Below are 19,450 nucleotides of genomic sequence, written 5' to 3'. Positions count from 1 at the left end.
GGGCTGTGACTTCCTTTTCACAAGATGAAGAAACTACATCTCCCAGGCTGCTTTGCAAGATCCAGGAACTAGGCTCCCTCTAGTGGTAGCTGCATGGAATTTCCCGGGCTGTGACTTCCTTTTCACAAGATGAAGAAACTACATCTCCCAGGCTGCTTTGCAAGATCCAGGGTGCACGGCTGCACCGCACGGCACTATGGGGGAGGTTATTTAAAGGAAGAGAGAAGCGCGCGAAGGGGGGGCCTTTCTGCGCTGGACTCTGAGGAACCAGCGAGCGAGAGTGAAGGACTGACACTGGATATTGGGCCAGAGCCTTTTAGCCTGGAGGGACGACGTGGAACCGTCCCATCTCAAGCACGAGGCACATTCCTGGAGGTCATACTGCTGTTTGCCGAGACCGGAAGTCATCCGCCAGAAGGACCCCGCGCGGCTGGCATATAGCCAAAGGACTGAGACCGCAGTGGAAGCGCGCGAAGGAGAAACTTCTGTTGGTGAGAGGGCACATGCCCAATAACTGACTTTATCTGCTGAAGAGACAGTTTTATCTACAGATAGCGGTAGCGCAGCAGGAGGTGATAAAACCCCGGGGTTTATCACCATACTCTCTCAGGAGACTCATAGACAAACAATAAGGTCTGTAAAGGAGTCGCCAGAGGCTTATCTCTCTCGCAGAAGTTATTGCTCAGTTACGCAGACACCCTGCGGTGACAACTAACAGCTCGTTGTTTTTTCTCTCTTGATCTTTATTCCTAATCTGGATTACAAATGAGCTCTATTCAATAACCTTGCTAGCGAAGATCAACAAGAAAGAAGAGAACTCTGGGGGAGGGACTCAGATAGGCCCACCTACCTGGTACTGTGTCTAGCCTTAATGCAGGAGGAGTGTGGGGGTATTCTTTTACCTTTTTAAAGCTGTTTTAAATAACCTTTTATGGACTTGTATTGTATTGTATTGTATCTCCCCTATTCAATTTGATACATAGTAAACTAAGTTTGGTTAATTACAATCTTGTGCGTTGTTCCATTGTGTCACCCAGAAGGACTACTATTCAAGAAGGTAACAAGGTATTGTTGCATAGTGAAGTATTGTATTCCAACCTGTGTATCTATTTGATAGTCCAGTCCTATTCTGGGTCAGTTGTGCCTGAGGAGGGATCGAGCCAATTTGATTGGGTTGTTAGGCAGGGTGTAGACCCAATAATATAATCAGCAGCTCCTGCGGGGGTGGTGCTACATGTAGTTCCGCAACAGCTGGGGGGGGGGGCGTAGTTTGAGGATCCCTGGATTAATTTATATGTTGTAGAGATCACACAGTGGGAGGTTTGAGGGTTTGAGTAGTTTAGAAAAAAAATTAAAACATGGGCAGGGCTAACACCACTCCATCAAACAGAACAAAGGAAGACTTAAAAGCTAGGTGCATTTCTGGCAGATTAACAATGTTTCTGTACTTGCAGGGTCTTTAAAAGGCAAGTATGAGATTTTGAAAAAAAAAAAAAACATTTATACTCACCTAGGTGGATGTAGCATTGAACCGATTCTGAACCTGCCCCCCCGTTGGCTCTGCACTGAGAAAAGAGTGATCAAAGACTGCTTATCACTCAGTTCTCAGCATTCTGTAAACAGAGAGCTGGGGACTGTCAGTCTCCAGGTCTCTCTTTTGCCCCTCCAGCGCTCACTGCACTGGGCTGTGGAGGGGGCGGGAGGGACTGTCTTAGGGTCTCAGCAGCTCACTAAGAGGCTGAGCCAGCTGTCAGTCCAGGCTTTTGGGTGGATCCCAACCATATGGTCAGGATCTTTTCAGAGCCTGGAATGGCTCTGTGACGTCAGCTGACAGCGGGTTTTAGCCTGATGTTGGCTGAAAACAAATCACAGAAGTTCAGAACAAACTGCACTCCTGTTATCCATAGGAGAAGTATAGCCAAAATAACTTTGGCTATACTTCTCCTTTAAAGCTGCACTCCAGGCATGATACTTATTGCATATTTACAGTGGTCCAACTTGGTCCAGTTTGGACATATGTAAGTAACATAACTCATACCTGAGCGATCGCTGTGGACTTCAGTCATAGCAGCGATTTTCTTGGCCCTGTGCCATTAGGGCTTCCCTTCTACATAATAACCACATAGGGTGCAACTATCTCTACCCCCCCCCCCCCTTACCAGTATTGTGTTCACATTACATTATCCTGTAAAAAATTAAGCAACAATTATATCTTTTTTCCATTCTGTTACTGATTAGGTTTATAGAATTTTTAATAAAAAGAAGAAGGAAATGTGCTCAGGGCCAAATTTACCATTAGACACAACAGACGTATGCTCATAGGCTGAAGCAGCAGCAAAAAGGCAGTTTTTCCTATAGAGTTATTATCTAGCAGTAGGAATAATCATCTTATATAAGGTTAATATACATTATTACTATATTCTATGCCATTGTGCAGAAAAGAGGTAACCGGAACAAAAGAAGTATTAAAAGGGATGTGCCTAAGGGCAGCAGGGATGGAAATCCAGCTCTGAATATACTCATTTTATGAACACATTTTAACTGAAGATTTGAACTGGATTGTTGAAGGAAATTGTATGACATACAAGAGCTTCATGTGTTTAGATTTACATAAGTGCCCTTCGACTTTCACAGTTGGTACAGTGTTGAGAAGCTTTAAAGTGATATTAAACCTTCAGTTTTTAAGCACTTTCAGCAGCTGATTTATTTACTTACTGACAGTAAGCAGCTTCTTTATGTTTTAAGCTTTGCCTTTTTTACCGGTTTAAAGGCTAAGTTCACCTTTTGGGAAAAAATAATAAATACACATATTTTTCCAGGAAAACAAAATGTGCAGTCATTATTTTTTCTCTAAGGAGTCTGCAAAGCTTTGCACCCATGATCGGTGGAGGCAAAATTAGGATCTTGCAGGCAAGTCCTGCAGCGTTCAGCCTGAACCTCCAACACAGGCTCACTGTTTACAAGCTACAGGGCTTGTAAATGAACTACAAGAGCGCTCATAAGAGCCCATGCAGTCCATTGAGAACTAAGAGCCATCAGCTACAATGGCTGACAGTACTTGTAGTTCTCTCATTAACAGATGGCTGTGAATGGGTGATGCACCCGTGCGGGTGAAGCCCCACTATTTTCAAAATGTGACAGCGGAAAGAAGAAGAATCCCTCCCTGCTGTCACAAGGAGTGTGGGGGGGGGGGATCAGGGTTGCGGGGAGCAGGTCTGGAGCATGTTACACATTACACCCAAATTATGAAAGGTGAACTTCTTTTTTAAGCTGGGGCCATAACAGCTGACCCATGTTTTCTGTTTTAAAGTGGCTCTTTTCTCTTGCAATGGAGCCACCCTTGCATACAGGAACTATAGTTGTGTCTCCCTACCCTGTGTTCATCAATAGAAACACACAGCGCTGTAGACTAGGGTGGCAAGGCACTCCTCTGTTCCTCCATCCTCCCTACCCTTTCCCTTCTCCAGCCTAACAGACTGGCTCCAGACTGCACTGTCCATGGTTAACTCACACTAGCAATCCTATTGCTGGCGGCAACTTGCCAGTATCAGCATCTCTAAGAAAACAAATAAAACACTCACCTTCTTCTATGGTGTTGCTCCCAACAATACCATGGAAGCAGGTTAGTGTTCTGTTAATGATCCTATTGCTGCCGAATTGGCACCAATGATAGGAGCAGTGGTCTGTTATGGGGCATAAGGTTGTCCTTATTGGTGGAGTCTAGCATTGCCGTTTAGTGAACATAAGTTTGTTCTAATTCCTTTTTATTTTCTCCTTTAAGATCCCGATTGACAAGCTTGAACGGCCGCCATGGATGACTTTGAACGTCGCAGAGAGCTCAGGAGACAGAAGCGCGAGGAGATGCGTGCGGAAGTGGAAAGGTAACGTGGTTTTGTGTTTGGTTGCCATGGCTCATCATGTCAGAATTATGCTTTGAATGTTTGAATTGGAGGTTTCTCATGTCGGCCAGGCAGACACACTTGGCAGGCACACTTTCCACCCCGGGAACTCACCGGCCATGTTGTACATCCAAAAATGGTCATAAATAATGACAGGCCAGGCCTGCTGGAAGAGGGTGCAAATACGGTACGTCAGGAATGTGTTCTGAGCAAAGCCACTATTAATAAACTCAATTTATGATGACATCATTGCTCTCTTATGGCTCCTTTTATTTCCTGAATATGCTGTGGTGAGGAAATATTGCAGAAATCAACTATAAAGGCAAACTAGAGAATTTAATTTCTAAATATTATTTTTTTCTTTATCATTTAATCGAAAACTCCCAACAACCACTTTTTGTTATTAACATAGCATCAATGCAATTTAATATTTCCCTGTGGGAAACAAAGGAAACATTTTTTTTTTTTTTTTTTGTGGGGCCCCATGCTTCTACCAGTCAGGCACATATAGAAGAATTAAAGCTGAACCAGTTTTTTTTAAATATTAAACACAATGGGGAGTTGAAACAGTGGTCTCTCTGAAGAAGTCTCCTGCTGAGACAGACCTATAGCTATTGCCTCGTTTCCACTGAGTGGTACGGTACGGTTCGGTTCAGTACGGTACGGTTCGGAACGGTACACATTGCGTTTCCACTGCCAATAGTACCCTTTCATGATAGGCGTGGTGTAGCAGGAAAGCTGTGATAGAGGACTCTCTGTCAACCAATCAAAGTTCTGCAGAGTGTAGCTCCACCCTGTTGGTACGGTACTAATGTGCTTGGTACCTCAACGAAAGGGTACCAAAAAAGTGGTACGGTACGGTTCGGAATTAGGGTACCATTCATAATGGAAACGGCATAAATAGCGTACCGTACCGAACCGAACTGTACCAGAAAGCTCAGTGGAAACGAGCCATAAGTAATCAGCAAAGCTCATGCTTCCTCCTGATTGGACGTGTCGACCCTCTGCTGAGAGATTATGGCTTACCCACAGAGGACAAGGGTACCACCCTGCAGCATGCTAGCAGGGCACAGACTTTTCTATCCAGGCTTTGGCTGCATTAGAAAAAAAACAACTGTGAGCCATTAATCATCTTTTGTTTTGATGCACCTAGAATGTGCATTAACGATTTAAACTTAAGGTTCAATTGGGCTTTAAAAATTCAAAAGGTGACCCCACCATAATGTCTAAGGCAAATGTTAACCTAAGAAATCAAGTGCAGAGAGCCAGGGATCTCATCACCGCTCAAGAGATGCAAAAAGCCATTGGGTGGTGTATCTCCCAAGCATCTGCCAAAAATTGATTTTGAGATTATGGGTTTACTGATCCTTAGTGGAGAGTCTGCAAGGCTGGCGAGTTTCAGTTAGGAAAACTATATTAAAATGTTGGACTTGACTTTTTAGGGAGAGGAGAACAATATAGAATTTTTCTTCCTCGCTATTAAACATGATATATCGGGAGATCATTTAAGAGAATTTGCCTGTGAAACTAAACTATTCCTCATGCTCCTTCTCACACACGGCCACCTAGGAGATATTTTAGTCCCCATCCTGTATAGCAAAAATGACCTTCCAGCTTGATCTGTAATCCACAAATCCCACTTAAAAAGCTTCTTGGCATTCAGTATTTGTTGATTTTTCTGCTCGGCGATCCAAACTCTTGTACAGCTGCAGACAGAATGGGCTTTCTGTAAATTCAGTCCTTCTACAGGGACTTATTAAACACTGCAGCTCTTCGACAAGCTATATACAACTTATGCATTGTTTAATGATTTTTTTAAAAAATACAGATTTGCACTTACAGGAATTTTATGTTCTTAACAAATGCTAATAATCAGCATTTAAAGAAAAAAAAAGGATTTATAGAAAAACTATTTAAAAAAAATCCTTTTTAGCAAGTGCTCTTGAGAGTTATTAATGTAATACTGTCACATTTTTATGCTGTTCTTTGTTTTTACAAGACTATTTCATAGACAGACTTTAGGCGTGCGCTATATGGACTGCTGTTGTAACAGAGATAGGCACAGAGCACTTTTGGTGATCAAGTGCGGAAATAAAACTAATTACGGGGTAAGCCACTGAGGGGGTATCACAGCATGTATAAAATAGATACAATGTGGGGAATTTATAAAATCTGAAGGGGACAGAATCTGGAGCAGTTAGGTCATGGCAACCAATCAACTTATATCTTCAGATCATTCAGTTAAAGTGGAACTTTGAAAACAAAATTGCAAATAGGCAGGTTTTTTACTGCAGAAGAGACGTACTACTATGCAAATAAATATCTTACCTGCCTGTCCACCTGTGCAGCTCAGTGTACACTTTTGGCATTTGCCAAGATTAATGAATTCTTCTGTATGTACAGGAGTGATGCCATCTTGGCTTAGCACATCCAAATGGCTGAAGATTGGAACCCGAGTGAAGATCAGTGATGTCAGTGGTCAGTGGGGGAGCTCCGGGACACCACAGGACTGCAGTGGAAGTAAATATAGTCCCACTTTAGGCTTTAAAAGTAAAAGAAACAAGCTGATTGGTTGCCATGTACAGCTGCTCCAAATTTTGACAGCTCTGATTCTGATAAATTAAACAGAATTTGTAAACCATATAGCAACAGTTGTGGCACTATGCTAATTATAACTTATGCTGGATGCAACACTGTTTGGGCATGACAACTGGATGCTCAGGCCCAAACACTGCATCCTATGATAAAGAAGATAAGGTCACATGCTCCTTAATTCCTGGAAATACTGGATATATTCTGCAGCTCCAACAGATGAAAAGTGCAGCGGAGGAGAATAGCAAAGATGGGCGCCAGTGGGTAGAGGGTGTGGTGTCATGAGAACCTGTCACTTCGTACAGCAAAAATATGACTAAGAATGGGTGGGTATGCACTGTAAACAAATCAAGCTCTGAGTTTTTGTACAATGCTGCCAACCTGGGGCTTCAGCCCAAAGATACATTTGATAACCCCTCCCACATTTTAAAGTAAGTCCTAAGCTCCACCCAATACCCCCCGAAGTGTCAGATTTGTCCACCACAATGTTGCAGTCCCACTATATGTCGCTGATTACTACTAAAAAATAATTAATTAATTAAAATGCCATAAATCTATCCCATAGTTTGTAGACACTATAGCTTTTGCGCAAAGCAATCAATATACACTTATTGGGATTTTTTTTTACCAAAAACATGTAGCAGAAAACATATTGGAATAAATTGATGAAGAAATTAGATTTATTTTTTTTATTTTTTTTATTGGATGCTTTATAGCAGAAAGTAAAAAATATTGTTTTTATTCAAAATTGTTGCTCTTTTTTTTGTTTCAAGCTCAAAAAGTAAAAACCACAGGGGTGATGTGGGGGGAAAATTACATTAATTTTATTTGGGTACAGCGTTGTACAATTGCGCAATTGTCAGTAAAATAACGCAGTGTCATATCGCAAAAAAGTGGTCAAAAAAAGATTTCGGGTTCATTTATTTATTCTATCAGTAGCACCAATAGCTCAGCACAACATACTTTGAAAATGAGATACAAACCACAAACATAATTCCTGCATTAATTAAACTCAATAAAGATCAACATACCAAAAATACAAGTGCAAGTTTAAAGACGGGGGTGGATGGTTGCCAGCTGCACAATGCAAGCCCACTCACCTGATGTCTGATGGACAAAACAGCTGCAGGCTGTATGCTAATGCTCCCTGTCCCTTCCCTCTGCTCTGAGCCGTGCTGCTGCCCAGAGAAGATGGGGCATTGTGGCATTGGAGGGAGGTGGCTGGAGCCAATTCTAGGCACGGAGGAGGAATTTAAATCCTCCTCCGCTCTGAATGCTGAGGCCTCAGACTCTCCTGGCTGTCACCTGACGACAGTGACGTCACTGGTTGATTTCATGTGTTTCCAGTGCAGAGTACTGTTAATGCTACAGTTTACAAAGTCATTTTTATCTATTGTGTTCTTCCAACCTCGTGCAAGAGTTTGGCAGGACTGTGCCCCTGTGCTCAAAGCCAGCTTCAAAAAGACATGGCTTGGTATTGAGGTACTCCAGTGGCCTTCACAGAGACCTGACCTCAACCCAACTAAAAAAAAAGGTTGGTATTACCTGGATTGATTGTAAGCCAGATATATACATATAATGTACAGTGCAAAGCATTAGGAGGGACGCTGCTGAGCCAGCACCCTCTCCCCACCAGTCCATCATACTTCTGCTACCCCACTCCCAGTAACAGAGGGGCTTCCACCATGCATATAGCACGGACCTTATGCGTACACTTGTTAACTCCTTCCTTCCCATACCTTGTGACCAGGCCATTGATCCCGGTTCCAGTTGCTACTGTAAACCAACTGCTCGGAATGGAGCCAGAACACCGACCCCCTCACTACTGGAGGACCCGTCATGTTTATTAGTTACCATGCTTAATGACTGTTTGCTTTGCGTCTTAAAATGTACTTGGCTACCCATAGCAACTACCTTTTGTAGTAGCTGAACTTCATATCCCTTATGTGCTTTACAGACCCAGGTTCCTTTGATATGGCAGAACCAATATGGACCCCTTTGATTAACTTCAGACCAGGCTCACAACAGTTGATGCCACTTTACTTAGAAAGTTCCTGACAATACAGTTCAATATAAACAATGTCCATATCCTGATCCTAACTACAACTGAATGGCTGTCCAGGCATACCTCTACAAGGTAATAGTCCATATTGGCATTTCCCATGCTTGGATGTTCTCCGGAACCCCGTTGCCTCCTCCACATGATTCACATCATATTTTGCCCCAAAAGTTGATGAAAGGCCATTGAGTGCCCCGCAAGAAGGCCCAGGCTTATTCCATATTTATAGTACTGTCCATCCATCCTGTGTGGCATGGATGGGGGAATCTGGGCTGAATGGGAAAACATTTTGTGTGTATGGCCAGCTTTTGTGTGTGACATACCAGAAGGAGGAAAGAGGGAAGAAAGGATTGTATGGTAATATGGTTTACAGTGCACATAACAGTCTGGTGTGTGGCTAGTCTGCAGTTAATCCAAAACAAGCATACACTATCCCCCTTGACAGAAGACAGCACGGCGGGCAAATCTCAACTATAATAAAGGTAAACATTGAAGGAATTCAGTGTTTTATCTTGATTATGTTAAATCGTTTTTCATAACCCTCAACATTGGAGCTGTTCTAAAAAAGTTAGGTGAAAAGCCTTTTTTCTTCTTTTAGGCAGAGTGTCCTTTTTAAAAAGCAATATATTTCTTAGCCAAGTTATGGTTATTGAGTATATGGTTAAGATAATCATTTATAGTTGTTCTAAAGCCAGGACAGGTGGTAGTAAACTCATTGCAAATACTCCAGTAAAACCACAATACAAGAAATCAATGTGCTTTTAAACAGACATGGAGAAGTTATTTTTGCCATATAATTTTTCTTACAATTTCTGCAGCTTAATTTTATTGTAGTCTGTTCCGTTTCAAGCCGCCGCCATATTTGCGGAAACCTTTGCTGCCATCCCTGTGCCGAACTTTTGCCCTTCCTGCACATCACTGCATCAATCTTGAGCATGTACAGTAAAATAATATCAAGCCTGAGCTAATTTGCAGCACTCTTGTGGTAATACAATGTAATGCCGAGGAGTAAAGCTGCTAAAACAAGGCACCTATCTCTACAGATTGACGGCACACTCAGTAAGCCATCAATCGGGATTCCAATGGGCATGTGCGAGTGACGTTATTGAAAGAAGGAAAGGGCAGTATATACTAAATGGCATACCTTGAAAAAGGTTAAAAGGCACATTATTGTATGTCATAATATATTGATTTAAATGCTGCTGACTTGTCCAGGAGATTTTACTACCACTTTAATGCATTCCCTGCATTAAGGTAAAAAATGTACCAGTATTTGTAGTGGCCATATATGGATCAAAATTCAGCTCACAGCTATACAGTGTGTGTTTTTCTGAGTCAGCCAAATTTCGATCCATGTATGGCCATTCCTGTTTGAGAGGATTTGATCTAGTAATCGACTCCTCCCGGGATTTTCTGTATATTTTCACTCGATGAGCACTTGCAGCCAATCAACCAATGGGGAGTTGCATCTCCTCTGTGGCTATAACAGCTGTCACTCTTTTTAGAAGGCTTTCTACAAGATTTTGGAATGTGCCAATGTAAATTTGTGCCTATTCAGCCTAAAGAAAATTTGTGAGGTCAGGTAGTAATGTTGGATGTGAAAAATTGTCTCAAATTTGGTGTTCCAATTCATCCCAGAGTTAATTAGTATGGCTGAAGTCAGACCACTTGGGTTTGTCCACACCAAACTCATCAAACCATGTCTTTATAGAGCTAGCTACACAGGTACACAGTCATTCTGGAACTGAAAAGGACCTTTCCCAAACTGTTACCAAGAGGCTGGAAATGCACAATTGTCTAAAATGCCTGTTATTCAGTATTAAAAACAGTACCCTTCACTGGAAACACTTGAACTCAGTCATTTGGAGGGATGTCCTCATACAACAGGTCATTTAGTGTAATTGTCTATTGGGCCATCTCCTAAAGTAGAAACGCGTACTTTACTTCTCCTTTCACTCCTCTCCATCTATAACGTCTGTGTGATGACTTGGAGCCTACGCAGGCTGAGGATTCTTTCCCTGAATTCATTTGAAGAGCCAAACGCTAGCACATGAGAAGGAGGTGATTGAATCCCATGCTCCTCTATACCTGGAAACATTGGGTATTAAATTTGCTACTGACACCTGAATGGAGAAGAAGAGAGAAGGAAATATAAGCATGTGCATCTGGAGCGGGGGGAGAGCAATTTTTAAATTTGCCTCTTTGGTTCCACTTTAAAGTTAACCATTTTATCAGTGATAGTTTATGGGGTTTATTTATGAAGCAATGAATGTGGCTTTCATCAAACATCCTCAGATAGAGAATCAGTCACTGTCATTCAATACACATGCACCTGGAAAATTCACCTGCAGAGAATGATTGCTAAATGTAAGAGTCACTGCTTTATAAATTTGGATCTATGTTTCTGGTAAAAGCCTTGTCATTGTGTATAATTTGTAAATAGACATATGTACATAGGGGCAGCCATATTTGTGTGCTTTTTCTCTCTTGCGTGCTTCCTCTCTTTTAGTGCAAGGCTATCTGTTACAGAAACCACTGAGCTCCCCCTGACAATAGCTTCATCTGCTTATCTCTTTAGAGGGACAGACATCTTTGTTTAGGCAATGTTTAGAGTCAGCTTCTACTTCCTGGACTAAGATCGGCAATAGACGGAGCAAATTTCTTTCCTGCAAACTGTGTAATTTTGCTTGATTTTCCCATCAATACAGTGTTGACAGGGGAATCCCTCCTGCCAAACCATTGTGTTCTTTCATTGGGGGGGGGGGGGGGGGGGCGTCCCCGCGTCCCCGCCGGGAGAAGACAGTGATTATCATTGAAGGAAAAGAGACTAGGGACATGCTCCCTTCTGCATGCAGCAGACTGGTGACATCATCTCATCCTAGGCAAAGTCACTGCATTGGAGCTCAAGGACTGATTTTTAATACCAGGTGATTTTTTTTTTTAAACAACACTGCTGCTCTACATTGTGACATGTTAGTCATTTATTAACCTCCCTGGCGGTATGATTCTGTCAGGAATTCTATTCCAAAAGCGGTACAATTCTTTTCATGGAAATTTGGCGTTATGTATTATAGGCCTACAATTCTTAGTAATTACTGACTTAAACCTGACCAAAACAAGACTCTAGTAGACATCCCAGATGTGATAAATTTGAAACACAAACAAGTGAATTATAATCGAATCAATAATATTATTTTATTATTTAATATATAATATATATAATAAAATTATATTATTGATTAGATTATAATTCATGCGTTATATATTATATATATATGTGTGTATATATATATATGTATATATATATATATATATATATATATATATGTGTGTGTGTATATATATATATATATATATATATATATATATATATATATATATATATGTGTGTGTGTATATATATAACGCATGAATTATAATCGAATCAATAATATAATTTTATATATATATATATATATGTGTGTGTATATAGGTATATATATATATATATATATATATATATATATATATATATATATATATATACATATATACATATGCATATATATATATATATATATATATATATATATGCATATATATATATATATATATATATATATATATATATATATATATATATGCATATATATATATATATATATATGCATATATATATATATATATATGCATATATATAATATAAAATGTGTTATGTGTTTTTTTTTTTTTTTTGAATTTCCCTCCCTAGTTCCGCTCCCATGCAGCATTGCTGCTGCAGGGAACGGAACAAGGAAGTCCTCCTACCGACAGACGAGCGGCGGAGATCTCACTGGCGGTCACAGCAATGAGAGCTCATCGCTGGATCACCAGGATAAGGTAAGAGACGCTCCGCTGCGCTGTCTGCACAGCTCTGCCCATTCACCCCGAGCGTGACTCGGGGATACCGCTAATAGCAGAAAATTCCTACCCCGAGTCACGCTCGGGGATACCGCTAAGGCGGTTAATGCAGACATGTAAAATTATTCAAAGGTCCACTTTAAGGTAAATGTTTAGGAACTATTTGTGTTCTTAAACATTTACCTTAACCTTACTAACAAAATGTGCCCTAACTGATATTCACAATAGTTTCCCTTTAAGGGCCTTTAATCTCCTCCCTCTGCAGGTTTCCAGAACTGGATTGAGTTAAAACAAATATACATCCCCTTCTTAGGCAATCCTTTGGGAATTCTGTGAATTTCAGGGAACTATTTGAATAGAACTTCGATATCTCACTAAGCTGTCACCGCAATATGCAATGAATGGGGCCTTTCAGGCTAATACACTCCCTACAATAACACCGGCCAAACTATTTTTTAATCCCATAGGAAGGCCAAGTCCTTTATTGCTGCTTTTGGGAAAGTGCCATTGAATGTATGAATTATTGCCACAAAAATGGGCACTTTAATACATTTTATACTTAACATTTGTTGAGGTCTAAGCTTGTTTGTAAATGGATTATGCTTTTTAAGCACCAGTACTGCATTACTATGGCTTTAAAGCTGAGCTTCAGGCACAATAACAATAAGTAGTACTTACTTGTTTTGTGACACTGCTCCAGGACCCCACCACAATCATCAAGCAGCAGGTTTTGGCAACCCTTGGACCCATCACTCCCCAGTTAAGTCTACACATATAAATATGAAGCAGCACACTGCTCTCCACAAAGGTTAAAAACACATGTGGTTGTTCCAGCACAAATTCTGACACTCAACCCAATTACCCACCCTGAAGCACTTCAATGGCCAGTGAAACCCAGTCGTAAGATTAGTCTCCATTGGGGAGACACCCAACCCAACTCCTCTTTTGCTCCTTCCTTCTTTTTTTTCCACCCCACAGTAGAGCACAGTTGTATGATTTGACTCCACTGGTTGGAGGGGAAAACAATTCAGAGAGAGGAGCTAGGTGGAGTGTCCCCCCAGTTGAGCCCAGTTGAACAACTAGACTCCATTGGGAAGTGAAGTGCTTCAGAGAGATGAGCTGGGTGGAGTGTTCCCCCAAAGGAGTCCAGTTTTGTGATTAGATTCCAGAGGGGGAGTGAAGAATTTCGGGGGGAGGAGAGGAGCTGGGTGGAGTGTCCCCTAATTGCAACCCAGTTGTATAATTGGACTCCACTGGGGAGTGAAGTGCTTCAGAGAGGAGTTGGGTGGAATGTCCCCTCAATGGAGCCCAGTTGTACCATTGTACACTTGACCTCTCCCCATGGAGGCAATAGACAGTTTCAAAGAGAGAGACTTAAAAGCCAATTTCTAAAGTAGCAGTGTGGCTGTGTCAATCCCACAGCACTGCCTAAAAAATTGGCCAAAACTCCCCCCCAAAAATATATATGTGATGAGTTTTATCGATTTTCTGTGGACCTCCTCAGGAAGCTTTTGAAAAAGCGCTGGTTTCGGGGATCTATGGATATTAACCCCTGTCACTGAATGTATCATATTAAATATGCAAATCTAGAATCTGTTGACTACTGGGCATTGCCACTAAACATGATACATTGAACCCATCTGGCCACAATGTCTAAAGCAAATGGGGGATGCAGATGGGTGCATCTTTGCAACTCTGGTCAGAACTTAATACCAACGTAAGATCATTTTATAATTTGCTTCAATAAATGTTGTGTTAATGGATATTTTGCAAAATGCATAGGCAATATCTTGCCAGTCAGATAATTCAAAAGAGGTATTCAAATCTTGTTCCCATTGATACATGTAAGGGAGTTTAGTATTCGGATCAGTAAGAGTGGCATACACCGTAGATATCCATCCCAGTAGGAGGCCTTTACTTTGACAAGATAGTTCAAAATTTGTAAGTGTAAGGGGTCTCTGTAGCAAATTAGGTTTAGATCGTATAAAAGAGAAAAGCTGATTATATCGGAATATTTCACTAGAGGGAATTTGTAACGTGTCTTTATATTGTAAAGAGTGTGGTTGGTCGCCATTGAGGTAGTCTCCTATCCTAAAAAGCCCTTTGTTAAGCCACCATAAAAATGTCATTGGAGTTAATCCGGGAGAAAACAGGGGTTTTCAATGTTTTACACCATCCCAAACCACTAGGGAATGGGACAGGGTAGGACATAGAATAAGGGGATGAAGACAGCTAGGAAGCCACATTAGAGAGCCAATGGCAAAAGGGTGGCATGAGAGAGCTTCAATAGAGACCCAAAGAGGTGTGGATCCCTTGGCCGTTTGTAGGAAAGTTGAGTTATTTGAGCAGTTTGATAATGAGCCTGTAAATTAGGGAGGCCAAGCCCACCACTCGGTTTCGAGACATACAACGTCAATTTGATTAACTCTTGTTTTTTTTTTTATTGCCCCAAATAAATCAAAGAACTTTCGATTGAAGACGCTGTACATCTCCCCTCGGTAGGGTTCTAAAATAATAGCGTATTCTGGGTAGAAATGTCGTTTTAATAGAGTTAATTTTGCCAAACCAAGATAAGGGATAGTCTGCCCACCGTCGAAGATCTTTCCGAAATCGATAGAAAAGTGGAGGATAATTAGCCCGATAGAAATTGTTGATTGAAGGAGTCAGTTGGATACCTAAATAGGGAAGGGAGTTTAATGCCCATTGAAAGCTATAGGTGTTGCGTAAGGTCAGCACCATCGAGGGAGGTAAAGAAACGTTAAGGGCTGTTGTTTTTTGGGTGTTCAGAGAAAGTTTAACAAGTGTAACAAGGTCAGCAGATTAGGTAGGGTAGTTTGAGGGTTAGTGACACACATGAGGACGTCATTGGCAAACAAGGAGCGGTAAATAGAGTGGTAAATAAATAGTCCCAATTTGGGCTATCAAAGGCCTTTTGAAAGTCTAGTGATAGGAGTAGTAATTCCCTAGATAAGGGAGTAATCCATTTTGAGCATACCGCAAAAATCAATGCTATAGACCGACGGATATGATCTAACGTTTGGCGTTCGTTTAAAAAATTGGATTGATCTTTGGATATATTGCGCTAGAAATGTACCTAAACATTAAGCTAGAAGTTTCGTTAGAATTTTGAGGTCACAATTAATCAATGAAATAGGGCGGTAGTTAAGGATGTCAGTGTAGTCTTTATTCGGTTAGGGTATGACGCTAATGAATGACCTGTTTTCATCAAAAGGAACCTCACCACCGTCACGCAAGGAATTAAAATAGAGAGCCATATGAGCAGCCAACTGTTCAGAAAAATGTTTATAATAATTATTGGGGAGACCGTCGGGATCCGGTGATTTATTTAAGGACAGTGTTAATAGTGGTGTGAAATTCTCCACCTGTAATGAGTTGGTCCATGTTTTCCCTATGGGATTCCGTGAGAGACAGTAAGAATAGGGTATTTAGGAAACTACTAACGGAAGCAGAAACAGGACCCTGGTGTGGGTTGTATAGTTTGGTATAAAATACCTGAAATTCTTGGAGAATTTTTTGGGGATTTTGAGAAAGATTGCCTCCAGAGAGTCTAATTTTCGGGGAGAGCTGTATATGTGTGTTTAGGGTAAGTTTACTTGCTAACAACAAATCCAGTCAGTCACACCAGGTAAAGAATTTATGCCCACCATAAGTATTTCTCTGCCTTCGTAGTAAGGAAAATATTAAGTTCCGTGCGGGCCTGTTCAGGTTTATACAATAGATCTGGGTGGAGGGGGGGGGATGTTTGTGTTGGTTAGCTAGGACTTCATATTCCTTAGTTTTAGTAGTAATCACCTTGTTGCTAGCTTTCCTAAGTCTAGATGGCAGCTGAATCAAAAAACCCTGGATAGAAGCTTTGTGTGCCGTCCAGTTGATGGCGGGGTTTGTGTCTTCTTGTGTCTGCTTTAATAGTGTCAAAATAAGTTTTCAAGTGGGTAATAATATCCAGGCAATAAGATTCATTACTGAGGATAGATTCATTTAGGGGCCAATGAGATTTGGCCAATTTGACCATCAAACTAGAGAACAATACAACTACAGGGTCGTGGTCGGACCAGGGCATCGAGTTTTTCTTAGCCGTAAGTAATTTGGGTAAGAGCCCCGAAAGGAGAAATACATGGTCAATACGGGAGTACCGGTTGTGGGCTCTAGAAAAGTGAGAGTAGTGGTAGGATTGGCCTCCCTCAAAGCATCAATAAGATCGTGATGATGTAACAGTTGAGCAAATTTGTGGCTCTGCTTAGGAGGGGATTGCATTCGAGAAGTGTTAGATTTGTCTAAAATATGATCTAGCGCCAAGTTAGTCACCAGCCAAAATGACATCTCCCTCGAGAGATTAACTGGCGCTAATGATTGAAGTAAGGAATAGAGAAAAGCCACCTGGTTCGTATTAGGAGCATAATAAACCAAAAATGTTACCAAGTTCTTTCCAGGTGCCCCTTCACCAATAAGTAGCACCCTTCTTTATCTTTTTTTTTTTTTGAAAATAAATTTTTATTGAGGAAATAGTATACATGAACAATAACAAAATGCAGAGGATATTAAACTGTGCACACGTATGTCCAACATAGTACAAGTCAAAAGAGAAAAGGATCATATAGATGACTCAATAATATAGACATGCACAAACCATTATAAAAATATATAAACTGGAAACATATAAAGTGAGTTCTTCTAAGCCTTCTTTATCTTTTAATATTTTGGTTTCTGTAAAGGAAAGCCGTCGTGACAGAGCACCACCCCTCGTTTTTTCTGTATAGCATTAGCAAAGTAACAAACGGGGTAGTCTCTATGTATATAGTGGGGAGTGAAAGAATAAGTAAAGTGCATTTCCTGAAGGGCTACAATATCAGAACCCAGTGATCTATAGTAGTTGAATACTTTAATATGTTTAGCGGGTGAGCCCAGCCCCTAAACATTATGAGAATGGTGGAGTTATTTAACTTGGACATGGCAAAGGATAAAAATAGCTGTAAACAGGCAGACTTACCCATCAACGCCCACATTCATAAATCTTGGCAATCCAAGAGAAATTCCAACTGACCCTTAGAAGGGAAAAGGGAAAAATATTAGAGGCAGAAGAATGAGCAAGAAGAAAAAAGGGTAAAAGATACATGGGCTTAAGAATGCCCAGTATCAAAGAGTGTAGCATAGCAATTCAATTGACCAACTGAAAACAGTGAATTTTATTACCACGTAGTCCAGATACCAAGTTCTGGGAATGTGGGAGTCTCCGCCAAAGTCAACCTATGGGAAGAGTCCAACAAACTGGGAGACTGCATAGCCTCCTTCCGGCACAGGTAGTAGTGAGTAAAATTTCCTCTGAGCCCTTGAGCAGCCAAAAGGAGTAAAACAGTTATAATAAGTCAACAATAAGTAGGTATATGGCGCATAACTAAAAAGGTAAATCTGTAAACCCAGTTCCAAGATCACCTAGAGAATAAAAACACCAGGTTTAGGGAAATAAAGGACAATAACAAAACTGAGGTAGCGGCTAATGTCCCATAGGAGGACCACTGAGAAGCAACCACTGTAGAGGTAAGTCAGTTGGCGTTGTTCAGGAAATTCTCAGGTAACTCGACATGGAGTTGCAGCTTTCTTTGATGATGGGGAAGACCAAAGAGGTGGAAGCGGAGGGGGGGGGGGGATCTCTGGATCTTGATTGATTCCGAGATGATGGGCTGTGAGAGATGAATCCCAATATCCCAATTTCAGCAAAAGTAAAGAAGGAATATGATCTGCCGTTATAGGTGAATTGCAACCGGTAAGGACAGTTCCATCTGTAACGAATGTCACTTTGAATCAGTGAAGAAAGTAGGGGTTTGAACGCTGTCCCTTTTTGAATAGTGGCTTGTGAGATATCTGCAAATATCTGGATTTTCAAGCCTTCAACTTTCAGATTGGGATGTTCCCTAGCATACTTATGAACGCTTCTTTGACTCTGAAGAAATGGGGATTCACAATCACGTTTCTAAGGGGCCCATCAGATTTTGGGGGAACTAAGGCCCTGTGAATGCAGTCGATCTTACATAGTTACATAGTTAGTGAGGCTGAAAAAAGACACAAGTCCATCCAGTTCAACCTATGATGTGTGTGTGTGTTTGCTTTTAACCGTACATTGTATACCCCTGTATGTTGTGGTCTTTAAGGTGTCCATCCAATAGTTTTTTGAAACTATCAATGCTCCCCGCTGATACGACTGCTTGCGGAAGAGAATTCCACATCCTTACCGCTCTTACAGTGAAGAACCCCTTACGCACTTTAAGGTTAAACCGCCTTTCCTCAAGTTTTAGTGAGTGGCCACGTGTCTTATTGTATCTCCTTTCTCTGAATAGTTTGTTCCTTATGCTAGGGTCGCCAGTACAGTATTTGTACATTGATATCATATCCCCCCTCAATCGTCTCTTCTCCAGAGAGAATAAGTTCAGTGCTTGTAGTCTTTCCTCATAGCTGATGTCCTCCATTCCCCTAATTATTTTTGTTGCCCTTCTCTGGACTTTCTCCAGTTCCAGCACATCCTTCCTGAGGACCGGTGCCCAGAACTGGACAGCATACTCCAGATGTGGCCGAACCAGAGTTTTGTAGAGTGGAAGAATAATCTCTTTATTTCTGGAGTGAATCCCCTTTTTTATACAACCCAGTATTCTGTTGGCTTTGCTTGCAGCGGCTTGGCATTGCATGCCACTTCCAAGCCTGTTGTCTACCAGTACCCCCAGGTCCCTTTCCATCCTAGACTCACCCAGAGGTTCCCCCCCTAGTGAGTAGCTTGCTTTCTGGTTTCTGGCCCCCAAGTGCATTACTTTACATTTTTCTACATTAAATCTCATCTGCCATGTAGTTGCCCACCCCGTTATTTTGTTCAGGTCTGCTTGCAAGATTTCCACATCCTGCATAGAAGATATTGGCATGCCTAATTTAGTATCATCTGCAAATACTGAGATTGTACTAGATATCCCCTCCTCTAGATCATTTATGAATAAATTAAACAGGATTGGTCCCAGGA

General features: G+C 41.1%; 1 protein-coding gene across 4 annotated transcripts in view; it reads left to right on the top strand.

Annotated features, from left to right (window-relative positions):
- CALD1 (caldesmon 1) overlaps nt 1-19,450 on the top strand; it is a 295,859-nt gene that overhangs the window by 148,791 nt on the left and 127,618 nt on the right. For all 4 annotated transcript variants that reach the window (XM_082254260.1, XM_082254258.1, XM_082254256.1 and 1 more), the window contains one exon: nt 3,782-3,881. In XM_082254260.1, coding sequence (XP_082110386.1) covers nt 3,811-3,881 — 71 coding nt within the window. In that variant the 5' untranslated portion in view covers nt 3,782-3,810. The remainder of the gene's footprint in view (nt 1-3,781; nt 3,882-19,450) is intronic.

Source organism: Pelophylax lessonae, assembly GCF_965119305.1.
Source record: "Pelophylax lessonae genome assembly, chromosome: 4".
NCBI lineage: Eukaryota > Metazoa > Chordata > Amphibia > Anura > Ranidae > Pelophylax > Pelophylax lessonae.
This window is presented reverse-complemented; position numbering and strand designations above follow the sequence as displayed.